Raw genomic sequence first — 15,035 nt, 5'->3', positions numbered from 1 at the left:
AGTCCACCTTTTTAGATCGGATTAACATGATCACATTAATGTTATTTTTAAGGCACGTCTGACCTGAGAGAAATGTGAGATTTGAGACATAACGTCACAGACATGCATATTTACCGCTTCTCAGTTTCCCGCCACATTCCCCTTCTACTACTCACTCAAGCCTCTCTTTTATTTTACGCGGCCACCATCCTTGTGTGTGTTTTTATGCTTAGATAGAAACATCTAACAGAGTAGAGCCTTGCCAGTATCTGTAATGCAGAAACCACCCCTTACAGACCATTATATATTTACTTATAACACTGAACTTGTGCTACTCTAATGCTCTAACCTCCATTTGTGCAATGGCAAATGTCAAAGTGGAGGTCAGAAGGTTAAAGGTGCATTGAGGTAGCCTGGCTCTACCCTCCTATGTACTTCCGCTCAACTTTCATTTACCTTCAGTACTAATGAAGTGTACGAGAGTCTGGTAGGACCAGGTTAGAATTGAGGTTCCACATGTAAACTCCCTCTGGAGCAGTTAAAAGGCAGTTAATGTCCATAGAGTCTTCAGTGGGACCTGAGTTTGGTCATAAACAGAAAAAAAATTGAGAGAAAGAATCCCAGCAGGAATATGCATTAGGTCAACGGTTTTCATCATTCTCTGCAGTGGCCTCATGGTGGAATAATTAATTAGCCTGAACCTTGAAAAACATCGGAACATTTTCATTCAGGGATGACTTTGGTGAAGCACAATATTTATAGCATGGAAATTGATCCTCATTATTTGTTGCTATGAGGCCAAACCCGAGTTAAGACTTTTACTCAGTTACGTGTGCTGTTATTTGAGGAACATTTTTTTTGACTTGAGTCAGCTGTTAAATAAAAGTCACAGAGAGGGAATTCAGGTAGTTTTTTAACACAACAAATAAGAGGAAGTACAGTCTGTCTCCCCAAAGCCACATCAAGCCCTTCTTATCCTCTGGTGCATTCACGACGGATTAAGATCTCATAAAGTCAGGCATCTTTTCCTCTCAGTGATCCCAGTAGCACATTCCTTCATTAACCATAACATCTAAACTAACACAAAAGCTAAGCCTCCTCCTGACTACCTTGGATAAACATGCTTGGTTCTCTTTTGTTTTCGGAAAAAATCCTGTCTTTCAGGGCTGTTGAGGGTTTTGGAACACAGCACCTGACTTAAAGGTCATGCCAGGAGACAATTTCCGAGACATGAGAAGACTTGGAACTTTTTCCATTACTACAGAGTGGGTACTGGGTTGCTATAGTGCAGTAGTCTCAAACATTTGTGGTTACTCCGTAATAGTTGGATACATTAAATATGTAATTGCATGGTAGGCTACCAGTGTCAGACCTCTTGGTTTTGTAAGCTTGGAAAAAAATCCTGAATAAAGTGGCCAAGGTAGAATTTATTGTCATTCCCTCCATTACAATACTCAGTATACAGGGGGACAAAAGTGTGTTCCTTAAGTGCTGCAGTGTACACAATACCAAGAGATACAATAAAAAAAAAAGCCACACACAAAAACAAGTACAAAAAGGGCAAGTAAATTGAGTAAAGTTTGATGAATAAAAAATGGCATCACACATGTAAAGATGTCCCTAGTTTCATTAAAACCAATTTCATCACAATAATCTGGCTGCAAAAGATTCAATTTAAGAGAAACAAATGCCCAAATAATCCTGTTTAATTCATGAGACAAATTTAGGTCAAATTGATGTGATGTGATGTGATGTAATATCATGTCATATAGTGTCTTATCTAAACTGTGACTATATGTATCATATTAAAAAAAAAACTTTATGTTGTTCCAGTTTTGGTAGTTAGTTTAAACTGGGACATGTGGTACTGTTCCAGACATCACATGAGGATGTCTGCTGTTTACCCCAACGTTGTACAAAGGAGGGAATGCCTTTAGAAGAATGACTACAGGATAAGCTACTGCAAGAATGGAGTTTAATGAAACAACACCATGTTTTTTTTGCAACAATTCCACCTCCTTCTTAGCTGACTCTTTATTCTTCAAAATGCATACTGTATGGGCAGTAGCTAGGGAGGCCCCACTGAATGCTGCAGCACTGACAGTAACTGTGTTGACTTTGAGTCGCAGAGGAAAAGAGGGAAAAGGAGGGATGCCTTCACAGCCATGTCTTTAACCTCTAGTGACCTGAAGTCTGGCTCACATCTTGCATGTCCTGTTAAAAAAACTTGGCTGACAGGTGAACTGAAGTGTCCCCGATGAAGAAGCATACAGCTTTCTTGCTCCTTCTCCCGACAACTTGCTACTTCCTGGCAGGTCCCCAAACAAACCTGGAGGTCTAAGCAAACAGAGTGGTCCAGTCATTTCACGACCTACAGCACCTTTTTTTCTCAAGAAGTGTCACTTTTACTCGCTTAGTATCACTATCGATAACCAGGCGAAAACATTTTCTTGTACACAGCTTCATAGAATATAAATAAATGAGGAAAGTATGCAAAAAAAGCCATTCACTCTGTGTTAAAGAAAGTATATTTGATAAAACACAGCCCTATTGGTTGTTTCTGTCTTCTGGTGGTCTCATGCAGGATGTGTGTATTTGTGCATGTGTGACATTTTCAGTACATCTGGGAGGCATCAGTCACCAGTGTGTACGTTTCTGCTCAGAGACCTCCAGGTCATTTATTACCTAAACACCCCCTGTTATCACTGTTGTTTGTACTAAACCCCACCCCTCCCCCTCAGTTTTATCACCCAGTCTCAGAGCGGTCTGCTGCTCTCATCAGGATTCCGAAGCTCCCCATTTTTTTTTTAATAATTCATGCTCATCTCCACGTCTACTTTTGTCTTGGCAGGCAAAAACTCTACAGGTCGTCTTTGAGTATCCACTGTGAAACAAAGAGACAATTCTTGCAACAATTTCTGCTAGCTTCCCATATTATCTGGAAGACATAATTTGACATGCTCATTTCCTACCACTGACACAAGGAAATCTTCACCAAGAATAACAAAATGAGAATTTGTTGAAAAATAAGTTTATTAAAAAATGAACAATTTCCACTGCAGATTCTACATGTAGACATTGTGATCACAAATTTGTTATCTTGCCATACGTTTCTGATCCAACACTAAAACACGTCTTAGTAATGGAGGAGTATCCTCTGCTGGTCAAATCTAATGACTTGAGGTTTGAGGTTTGATACATTGTGCAGATTCAGAACCTGAAGTGAGCCTAATATGATTCTTTAATCCTCCTGCTTCTTCTTCTTCTTGCCCTGTGGTGAGGTATCGTTGGTTTGAGAGAAGTGCTCAGACATGGCAGCCAGCGCCCGGTAGCGGTGCGAGATAGTGTTCTTCACCTCTTTGGGCAGTTCAGCATAGCTGCAGATGAAAGGGAAGTAGTTAAAGTCAGAATGGATACGTGTTCATGTTTGGCACAATAGTGATAAATAATCTCTAGTGCACAGCATAAAGTGAAAACCATGATTTCTTTTTTTTCTTTTTATTTAAAAACTAATCTGCAATGTTCAACTTATTTTTAAATGGGTAGTTACGTATGTTGACCGCTGGCTCCCCCTTGTGGTAGGAACAAGACATTTGAAACAGTCTTGGCCTGAGAAGCAGTGGCAGCAAAAACTGTCCTGTCTTGTTAGCAGTGTCCTCTGGAGTGTCCCGGGACAGTCAGACACTGACCTGTGACACCCAGACACTGTCCTGTGACTCCATGACTGTCCCGGGACTGTGTCTGACTGTCCCGGGACAGTCAGACACTGTCCTGTGAGTCACGGGACACTCCTCAGGACACTACTGACAGGACAGTCGGGACAGTGTCTGACTGTCCCGGGACACTCCTCAGGGAACTGCTAACAGTTTTTGCTGCCACCGCTGCTGCTTTTCTTACGTTTTGTCATATCCCTCTGGCTGGAAACAGGGATCCCATCCAAAGTCTCGAGGCCCCCTGGGTTCCACGATGTGTCCCTTGAAATACCAAGAGAAAAAGAGTGAATGGAAAATAAAACACAAACATGCAAAACACTGAGGCAGTTTGAGAGAAACTCTTACCTCTGTTTTCCCTCTAAAGAGCTGTACTGGCTCATCTTTCCCAGCAGAGAAAGCAAAGGTGCAGAGAGCCCATGCCGATTTATTTTCAAACCCAGCTAGGAGTTTGTACAAGCCTACAACAAAAATGTAAAAACAAGATTAGAAATGCCATATTCGCTTTTTCTACCCAACTCTAAATATCTCTGTTAAAATATCTCAGTAGTACTTGCCTTCTGGCTTGAGTTTATCCAGGAACCATTTTCTACAAAAACAAGAGTTTAGTTGTAATTATTACTGTTCATTACTACTATCAAAGATAAAATGTCTCAACAGACGTGGAAGTTGTTACTAACATGTACGGTCCAGGCAGGCCACCCAAAGCCTTGAAACACAGACAGGTGTCCTCCACTATTACTGGCCCATCAATCTGAGGGTGTAAAACAAGCAATGCATCAGTTTCATTCATCCATCCATCATGTACATACAGAATATTTACTTGCACGACAGTACAGTTACCTGCCGTGCAGCCTCCTTACACTTCTGTATGGAAATCTCATCTGGCTCCCCTTGGTATTCAGGCACTAGAGACAAGAATAGTTAGTGTGTTATTGTTAGTGTCACGTGTGCAGTGATTTACAGGAACTATTTATTCTACTGGTGGTCTCTGTTCTGATACTTACAGTCAATCTTTTTTGACACTAGTTTGTAGGGAAACCTATCTCCCAGGATCTGAATGACCTGATGGACGTGACCAAAGTGAGAGTCAACCACAGAATCTAGCAGGACTGATTTTTGTCAAATGAAACACGAGATTTCTGTATTAAATTACAGCTCATGCTCAATTTCTATGTTTAGCTATAGCACTGTCTGGAACAGCATAAAGGCAATACGTGTAGACTTATGCTGCCCGAAACGACTAGCTAGCTAAGACGAGACAAGCACGAACGTGAACATAGAATGTAAATGAAATGTACATTTTTTTTACTCTTACCTCTTCGAGTTTTTTCGCGTTTCCAGTCACGAAGACCACAGACTTTCCAGCAGGCACAGCCATGTTGAATGACACCCCGGAGCACTAACAATATCGGACCGAACACTTCCGGCTGAGCAACTGCCAATGAAAGCAGCTCTAAGGGCCACAGCGAATCACAGCGTACTGCGTAACCCCCCGCTTCACACAAAGCCTCCAATCAGCGAGCTGTACTGCCAGCAATGTTGTCCGGCTTTGAGAGTTGCGTGCCATGTGCAAGTGGCTGACAGCAGCAGACTCTCTCACGGCAAACGTTTTTAGACTATCGTAAGCGCTGCAGCAGAAAAATGAGTCTTTTACCTCGCACTGCCGAGGAGTTCAGCTCCGCCGAGTACTGGGAGAGATTTTTTAAGAAGCGCGGAGAGAAGGCTTTTGAATGGTATGGAGACTACAACAAACTCTGCGGCGTGCTGCATAAATACATCAAAGTCAAAGATAAGGTAAAAATAACTTGTTTAGCAAAATACGTACAGGTATGGCGATACACAACGTATATGGAATCGCCGTCAAAACAACATAAACAAATGTTGTTATTTGCATAATCTTACTATTCATTCACTTTCTGCTAATATGTATACCAGTGTTTATATAAAGTACATTTCTTTCCTTATCCATTTAGGGTTATTTCCATAATAATACACACAGTATTTCCCGTCTCAGTGGTGGAAGAAGTATTCAGATGCCAAATACTCCCATTACAAGAAAATATCCTGCATTCAAGATTTTACTGAATTAAAAGTACTGTGAATCAGCATGATAGTACATTAAATATCAAAAGCTAAAGCACTCATTATACAAAAAAAAAACAGCCCCTGTTAGTATTTCATTGGATAGCTAATATTTCATGAATGTGCATTTTACTGCTAAGATGTTAAAGGTGAAGCCAATTTTATATACCTCAAGAACCTATTGGTTTTTAAATTTACAAAGAAGCATCATATTTACGAAGTGCATCATGTGTTTTGCATATTCAATTTGAATCTGCAATTTAACCAGCAACTATAGCTGTCAAATAGAGGTGTAAAAAGTCCAATATTTTCCAATTAAATGTAGTGGACTCTAAGTATAATATAGCATGAAATGGAAATATTAAATAAAGCACAAGTGCCTCGAAATTGTATTTACAGTACTTTCGTAAATGTGCTTACTTACTTTCCACCAGCAAAAATCAATAACCGATTAATTAACGGTGTATTGTTGTGTTTCTGTCTCGCAGGTGTTGGTGGTCGGTTGTGGTAACTCTGAGCTGAGTGAACAGATGTTTGATGTCGGCTACAAACATCTTACTAATATTGACATCAGTGAGACAGTGGTGACCCACATGAACCAGAGAAACGCTGAGCGCCGGCCAGGCCTGACCTTCCAGCAGGTGGATGCTACACAAACTCCGTATGAGGAGGCTAGCTACCAGGCTGCTCTGGACAAGGGCACACTGGATGCCATGGCGTCAGAAGAAGAAGGAGCACTGGCCAGGAACATGCTCACTGAGGTAAGAAAACCAAAGGGTCAGGGTGTGCGCGCAGACCATATGTTTCTTTTTCCTCACTCGGTGGACTTCTCAACACACGTCTGTGCATTCTCGTCACAGCAGTGTTCTTGTGTCTGCAGGTGGGCCGTGTGCTAAGTGTCGGCGGGCGGTACGTCTGTGTGACGTTGGCTCAGGAGAGCGTGATCAAGTTGGCCGTGGAGCACTTTGTTCAGCTGGGCTGGGCTGTGAGGCTCCACTGCCTGCAGGAGGAACTGGGAAAAGAAGAGGACTCCTTTGCTCTGCCGGTCTTTGTTCTGGTCTGCACCAAGTTTCGTCAGCCTATGCCCATGCCTATTCTGGAGATGTGCCTTGGGGAAGAGGGAGCCCCTACTCGTCTCCCACAGGTAGCTGACTTGTTGTCTGCTGTAAGGGATCATCAGGCTTACTCTGTCTTGAAAAAGAGACTCCGTACAAGCACAGACGCCAGCTCGAACCCCTCACTCACTCTCTGCCACGCCAAGACTGGCCTCCCCAGATACTCTCTCACAGTACAAGATTGTCCCCCAGGTGCCAAGGTGCCAAGATCAAACCCGTTTGCTATTTTTATTGGTGAGCTCTCCTGTTATCTCATCATGTGTTTGCCTTCTCATGTAAGTCACAGTGGTTGGGTTTTGCCCTTCTTTAATGATTACTCCCCCACGCTCTGCTTATTTTGTCAGTGCCTCAAGGCAGTGAGACAGCTTGGCTCTACAGCTCCAGTGAGGGGCGAAGGCAGCTGGCAGCCAGTGCTAACTTTCGGCGCCTGGTTATTGCGGCAATGCACAGGAATCAGGAGTACACAGACATGCAGGCTGTCCAGTCAGAACTCTCACCAATGGTGATGGACCTGGCTCCCCCGGGTATGCCAACAAACCAGCAGGTACACACACACACACACACACACACACACACACACACACACACACACACACACACACACACACACACACACACACACACACACACACACACACACACACACACACACACACACACACTAAATCCTTTTTAGAGATTTTCTTTTGTGCAATAAAACATTTTCTGTTCTCTGTCCCTATTCAGGTGCCGTTTCTGTCCGTTGGAGGGGACCTGGGTTGGCGAGAGGAGGTCAGCAGGGGTGTGAGTGAGCTGAGCGGGGAGTACTGTGTGGAGAATGTCAAAGGAGAAGACGGAGAGCTGTATCGGAGACTCGTTTTCCTGTCTAATGTTGCCCTCGTCCAATCAGAGAGCCGTCTTGTCCCTTCAAATACTGGTCAGTTGTTTTCCCTTCTTCACTGTAATTAGTTAGGCTCACATTTTCCTTATAATAAATAACAAATTAAGCAAAACCAACAATGTATACTGTACATGTCCAATTAAATGAACAGACACCCATCAAACTAAGAAGCTAAATAAGAAATATAAACAAAAAATAAAATTGAACAATAAAAGGGGAAACAATGAAACAAAAAATATTACAATAGTTTGTTTAGTTATAGTATATAATCTGTTATTGGATTATTATAAATTAATGAATATTTATGTCCCTGCAGCATCAAGTCAGAAGAAGAAAAACAAAAAGAAGCTCAAGCCAACAGATGCTGCAGCAACATCTTCCACCTCTCTGTCAGTGGACAGCGGCTTCCTCTGCTGCGCTCACCATGAGGTTATGGTGGCGGGCCTTGCTATGCTAGGGGTGGGCACGCCACAGAACAAAGGTCAGTTGGGCTTATGGTGTTGTCATTTATACATATGTTTATTTGGGTTGTGGTTTATTGCCTATTTTGTTATTGCAAACCCCAATTCAAATGAAGTTGGGACTTCGTGCAAAATGTAAATAAAATCAAAATACAATGATTTGCTATATCCAATTGAATGCACTACAAAGACACGCTATTTAATGTTCAAACTTATAAACTTTATTGTTGTTGTTTTTTTTTTTTTTGCAAATATTCACTAATTTTGAATTTGATGCCTGCAACATGTTCCAAAAAAAGCTAGGACAGGGGCATGTTTACCGCTGTGTTAAATCACCTTTCCTTTTAACAACACTCCGTAAGCATTTGGGAACTGAGGACACTGATTGTTGAAGCTTTGTCGGTGGAATTCTTTCCCATTCTGGCTTGATGTACGACTTCAGTTCCTCAACAGTCCGGGGTCTCCGTTGTTTGCGCTTCATAATGCGCCACACATTTTCAATGGGAGACAGGTCTGGACTGCAGGCAGGCCAGTCTAGTACCTGCACTCTTTTACTACGAGGCCACACTGTTGTAACACATGCAGAATGTGGCTTAGCATTGTCTTGCTGAAATAAGCAGGTACGTCCCTGAAAAAGACTTTCCTTGGATGGCAGCATATGTTGCTCCAAAACCTGTATGTACCTTTCAGCATTAATGGTGCCTTCACAGATGTGCAAGTTAGAGCTGTAATCGGGCCTTAAAAGTTAGGCCCGACGACAAATTCACTAAATGTCTAACGGACCAAACTGATTTGTTCTTAGAAATAAATGATAGTAGTGGAACTGATCCAAGAACTGTGTGGGATACTTACAAGGCTTATATGAGGGGTATGATTATATACAAGCCAGAAAAAAAAGAGCGAGCTTGAGATAGAAAATAAAATAAAACAGCTAGAGGAAGCCTACTATATAACAAAGTCAGATGCGACCCTTATTGAACTAAAATGGCTAGATCAGCCTTACATAATCTGGTAACAAGGAAGGCAGAAATGGACATCCTATTTGCTAAACAATTCTTTTTTGAATCTGCAAACAAACCAAAATCGCCTTTTAGCACGGCTAGCAAAGAATGCTCCTGCAAAGTCATACATATCAGCCATTGTTGATGAAAATAATCAAAGACAAATTAATAACCGTCAAATTAATGAAAGCTTTAAAAGATTTTATGCACATGTGTGTATATAGTTCAGAGATTGATATGAAGAGGCTCAAGGCAGGGGACTGTTTAGATCATTTATGTATTCCACATTTAACAGTGGAACAGTCAAACTTTTTGGAATCTCCTATTTCCATTTTGGAAATAGATGAAGCTATCGCCTCACTTCAATCCGGAAAATGTCCCGGAGAGGATGGTTTTCCAGTTGAGTTCTATAAAATGATGAAAGGTAAAATTGATGACCTGCTCCTAAGAGTTTTTAATAAATCATTTGAGGACTCCAAACTTCCTGAATCTATGTATAATCTATATATAGAGTCATTATAACATTAATAGCAAAGAAAAATAGAAGAGTTATGCTCCTCATATAGACCCATTAGCCTCCTCAATGTGGACATCAAAATACTCTCTAAGATACTGGCTTTCAGGTTAGAGAAGGTTGTAACCTCAATTGCGAAGACGCCGGGTGTTATTGTTTCTATGGATGCTGAAAGGGCGTTTGATAGAATTGAGTGGGAATATATGTTTGATGTTTATGAAGAGATTTGGTTTTGGCTCAGGTTTTATGGGCTGGATCAGACTGCTATATAAGGAACCTAAAGCTTCAGTTCTGACTAATGGTCTGCTGTCCACTCCATTTAAAGTGACGAGGGGCACGGCTCAAGGAAGCCCGCTGACTCCTGTTCTGTTTGCTCTGGCGATCGAGCCACTGGCGTTGGCTATCAGGCAAAACCCAGATATTCAGGGTGTAACGTTTGGCTTTAAACAACAAAAAATTCTTTTTGTATTGATAATATCCTTATGACACTAACAAACCCTTCTGAATCACTAGCAGCCTTGACTAAAGGTATTAAAGAATTTGGCCCAATATTTGGATATAAAGTAAATTTTGATAAGTCAGAAATATTGACTTTGGACAATGACATAAATACTGAACCTACATTCAGCCCTTCCGTTGGGCTCCGTCAGGGTTTAAGTATTTAGGAATTAAGGTCACCACCCCAAATTAACCAGCTATATCCAGAAAATATGAATCCCTTGATTAAAAGTCTCAAACAAATGCTGATAAGATGGAAGAGTCTCCCGGTATCATTTCTTGGCAGAATCAACCTTGTTAAGATGACAGTCCTCCCAAAAATACTATATCCCACACCAATGCTGTTTATGAATCTAACTACAAGTGACATTAAAACTATAAACAAAGCAATGTTAGACTTTATTTGGAATGGCAGGAAGCATACAATTAAATTAGTGGTATTACAGCTTCCTAAAGAGCAAGGTGGATGGGGCTTACCAAATATAGAATACTATATACTATCCATACAAGCCAGGATTATCTCTTCGTGGGTGAATGAAACCCTTCTCTCCTGTGAACTTGCTGGGTAAAAGCCAGAAAGAACTGCCACACAGCACTAAAAACAACTTTCTGATAACAAATGTATTGTGGGCTTGGAAAAACTTGCTAAAATATTTCATAATACTTTCCAGCCTTTCAATCTTATCATAACACTGACTGATAATCCTGAGCTTTCGCCACATGGAATGGGCCCAGATTTTACACCTTGGCAAAAAGCAGGTGTTGTTAGAATCTTTGACCTCTTCGAGAATGGAAGATTCAAAGCGTTTGAATCACTGAAAGCTCAGTACCATATTTCAAACAAAGATTTCTACAAATATTTACAGGTCAGACACTTTGTGTATAAGAAGAACAACTCACTGGAAACTAGGGCTGCTCCCTCTTAGTCGATTAGTCGACTAGTCGGTCGTTTTGGTCTTAGTCAACTTAGATTTCTTTAGTCAATTAGTCATGTTTGATGCTTTTTTCATGCTGAATGACTTATTTTCAAGAAACGTACGAGCACATCTCTAGTAAACACAAGAATTAAAGTGGTGCTTTTGCATGACTCTTTGCGGAGAAACTCAGATTTACAGCTCTGTCGATTAAATCAACTAATCGATTAGTCGATACAATTGAATGAGTGTTAGTCGACTAAGAATTTCTTAAATCGAGCACAGCCCTACTGGAAACCCCACATGATTTGCATCCAGTAGACCGATTTCTCCTTAATTATAAGCATCACAAGCATTTTTCTATCTCAGTTCTAATATGATATGTTAAGTTTTAACCTAAGTAAACTTACAGGTTTAAGAACATTATGGTGTACTTTGCTGAATTGTGCGATAGGTAATGAGATCGTGCGATTGCCCTCCAAAATTTCGATTTGTAACAAATCTAAAGAGCTGTAATATATTTTGCATCAGGTCTACATATCACCATATATCTAGAGTAAGTATACAACTGGAGCCTCACCAAATTGTCCCAAATGTAAATCTCACGTAGGTACCAGGCTGCATTGTTTGTGGGGATGCAACAAAATACTAATATTTTGGAAGGCGGTATGCACAGATGTCAGTACAGCAATAGGTCAGCAGGTATCAGTAGAACCATGATGACCCTCCTACTGTTTCCATGTGGAAATCTCTTATTTCAGAGGCTGTGACTTTGGAAAAACGTGGACACTACATCAAGAAAAGACCTCCTATCTTTTTGCATAAATGAAAGAGACCACTGGCACTTCTGGGAATGGACTATAATCTGGATTTGAAGGGATAGACAATATAATGGACAGTTGACACATTTCTCTTTACTACACAAACCGGTCTTGTAGCGCTGATGTTTATTTGTTTTTTTGTGCTTTTTTTTCTGTCAAAAAATCTATAAATAAATTAATAAAAAAAAGCCAGACAGAATTCGGCCCAAGCCCGACAAGTACATTTTGATTTGACAGCCTTTTAAAAGCCCGAACCCGTTTACAGCCCGACATTATTCAAATGTGCGCACACACAATGCCACTGGTCAAAAGTCTTCCACACCTCAGACTTTGCTTTCTTTGCCGGTGCAAAAAAAACGTAATCGCCAGAGGCCAGCCTCCGTTTCACCTCCTCAGCATCCATATTCACGCTAATCGAAACGCATCACCTGACCGCTCATTTACCCCGGAGCGCAAGCCGAGCCCGAAAACAATTTGAAATGTGGACTCGTCAGACCACAGCACACTTTTCCACTTTGCGTCAGTCTATCTCCTATGAGCTCGGGCCCAGAGAAGCCGGCAGCGTTTCTGGGTGGTGTTGATATATGGCTTTGGCTTTGCACGGTAGAGTTTTAACTTGGACGTGTAGATGTAGCGACGAACTGTGTAAACTGACAATGGTTTGCCTGAAGTGTTCCTGAGCCCACGTGGTAATATCTTTTACATAATGGTGTGATTTTAATGCAGTGCCGCCTGACTGATCAAAGGTCACGGACATCCAATGTTGGTTTTCGGCATTGCCGCTTACGTGCAGAGATTTCTCCAGATTCTCTGGATCTTTTGATGATATTATGGTCTGTAGATGATGAAATCCCTAAATTCCTGGCATTGGTACGTTGAAAAACGTTGTTCTTAAACTGTTGGACTATTTGCTCACGCAGTTGTTCACAAGGTGGTGAATCTCGCCCCATCCTTGCCTGTGAACTATTGAGCCTTTTGGGGATGCTCCTTTTATACCCATGTCATGACCAATTAACCTTTTCCTCTGTGGAATGTTCCAAACAGGCGTTCTTTGAGCATTCCTCAGCTTTCCCAGTCTGTTGTTGCCCATGTCCCAGCTTTTTTTGGAAAGTGTTGCAGGCATCAAATTCAAAATTAGTGAATATCTTTTCTTGATTTTTGTCTGGGTGGGTGGTGATGATTAAGGGGGGTGTTCAGGTTGCGTGTTGTATGTTTTGTATAAAAAATAAAATAAAAAAATTGTTAATCACAAAAAAAACAGGTTACTTCCCACCTGTTTTAACAACAGTCTTGTTGAGGTTGTAGAGGTGGATGGCGGGAGGAAATCTAGACATAACAGCCACAGCGTTGCAGCGTGTTCCCACTTCATTGAGCTTTACCTGTGATGTTTTCATCCCCTCTGTCTCCCTTCTTAGATGTCCCGGTGTCAGTGCTCCTGGTGGGGCTTGGTGGGGGAGGCCTGCCTCAGTTTCTACGGGACTTTGTGCCCGGTGTTACTGTCGAGGTTGTGGAACTGGATCCTGTCGTGATGCAAGTGGCAAAGGAATGCTTCGGGTTTCGACCAGATGATCGCTTGACTGTCACTCTTGGGGACGGCCTCGAACGCATCTGTGTCCTGGAGAAAGAAGGTTAGTGAAGGAGGAGGAGTCGAGGAGAGCAGTAAAGTAAAAGTAAAGGCCGTTTTATGCTTCTGCGTCGAATCGACGGCGTACCCCCCGCAGACCCCTCTGCGTCTACGCCGTGGCCTGACGTGCACCTCTCGAAAAATGTCACTACGCGTCGCTCGGCCGTGGCTTGGTAGCGTTGCATTTCCCCCCCCCTCGACTCATTTCCTGGTTCTCCTTCTCCATAAACAACGTGAAATCAAGGAGAGGGTTAACTTCCCCTGCTCCAGATTTCCCACAGTGGTCCAAAAGAACGGGGGAGACACTGTCGGTACTCGCTCCGAAGCTAATCGCCGTCACTCTCTCACTTCTCCCTCACTCTACCACCCACCCCCCCCCCACACACACACACACACGCTGGCTCGATGCACACACCACCGCACAAGTATAAACATCAGTTTTATCCCTTACGTAGGCTATGGCGAAAGCTCTGCGTGGAGCCTCCGCAGAACCATAAAACAAACTTAAGCCTACACCAGTGAATACTGTATATTACCTAAGAAGTGACTGGCTTTTTTTTTTCTTCCCCTCTGTAGGTGGTCGTTTGTTTGATGCCATCATGTTCGATGTAGACAATAAAGATAGCACTATGGGTATGAGCTGTCCTCCTGCTGCCTTTGTAGAAACCTTGATCCTGCAGAAAGTCTACAGCCTGCTAACCCCCAGAGGTACAGTATTTTTAACAAGACATCTCTCCATCTGGTGGTATCTAATGTTTTCTATTAAATAATGACACATGCATTGGCTTACTTAAGTACACATGTAAAACGTCTTCATTTTTGTATGGAATATTTCCTGTTCTCTTCTTTCATCTGTCTGTCTGTCTGTATCTCCCTGCCATTGGACCAGGTGTATTCATACTGAACCTTGTGTGTCGTGACTCAGCCTTGAGGAACAGCGTGTTGGAGCGTCTGAGCGCCGTGTTTCCCACCATCCTCTCTAGAAAGATTGAAGGGGAGGTCAACGAGGTCCTTCTTTGCTCTCGTGGAGAAAATGAGACCTCGGACGCTGTTCGCATCCTTCCGTCCCTGAACCAAGCAGCCAAAAGCCTGCAGAGCGCACTGTGCTCTAACAGGACTGGAACCAAGAGCAGCCCACATATAGACATTGCAGAGTTGTTAAAAGAACTGAAAGTAGAGTAAATGTATGTGGGACCAGAGGGGGATGGGGTTTACAGTAATCATGAGTCATACTGGAATATGAGAGTAATTGCTTTGACTTTGCCATTCAGTGTGATGTAATTAAAAGTATTGATGTACAACATCTACAATCACAAGTAAAGAATATTTTATCTTAATAGGGTGCTTTGACAAAAAAAAAAGAATTCCCAGTGCTGTTAGATATTTGAACTTGCATTATTATTGTTGCATTATTTCACAATTAAATGTAGCGT

General features: G+C 42.0%; 2 protein-coding genes across 2 annotated transcripts; one reads left to right on the top strand and one right to left on the bottom strand.

Annotated features, from left to right (window-relative positions):
* Positions 1-2,991: 2,991 nt before the first annotated feature.
* On the bottom strand, positions 2,992-5,118 carry itpa (inosine triphosphatase (nucleoside triphosphate pyrophosphatase)). Its single transcript, XM_028588301.1, has 8 exons — positions 5,008-5,118; positions 4,697-4,754; positions 4,533-4,597; positions 4,370-4,443; positions 4,247-4,278; positions 4,038-4,150; positions 3,877-3,953; positions 2,992-3,356 (listed from the first exon to the last, which is right to left on the bottom strand). The coding sequence occupies exons 1-8, from the start codon at positions 5,068-5,070 to the stop codon at positions 3,221-3,223; spliced, it is 618 nt and encodes a 205-aa protein (XP_028444102.1). The 5' UTR covers positions 5,071-5,118; the 3' UTR covers positions 2,992-3,220.
* Positions 5,119-5,210: 92 nt separating this feature from the next.
* Positions 5,211-14,907, top strand: mettl13 (methyltransferase 13, eEF1A lysine and N-terminal methyltransferase). Its single transcript, XM_028587043.1, has 9 exons — positions 5,211-5,486; positions 6,263-6,535; positions 6,655-7,123; positions 7,234-7,433; positions 7,616-7,805; positions 8,086-8,250; positions 13,394-13,606; positions 14,179-14,310; positions 14,492-14,907. The coding sequence occupies exons 1-9, from the start codon at positions 5,334-5,336 to the stop codon at positions 14,782-14,784; spliced, it is 2,088 nt and encodes a 695-aa protein (XP_028442844.1). The 5' UTR covers positions 5,211-5,333; the 3' UTR covers positions 14,785-14,907.
* Positions 14,908-15,035: the final 128 nt, after the last annotated feature.

This window comes from Perca flavescens, chromosome 9 (genome assembly GCF_004354835.1).
Source record: "Perca flavescens isolate YP-PL-M2 chromosome 9, PFLA_1.0, whole genome shotgun sequence".
Lineage (NCBI taxonomy): Eukaryota > Metazoa > Chordata > Actinopteri > Perciformes > Percidae > Perca > Perca flavescens.
The sequence above is the reverse complement of the archived record's forward strand: the minus strand, read 5'-3'. Positions and strand labels throughout refer to the sequence as shown.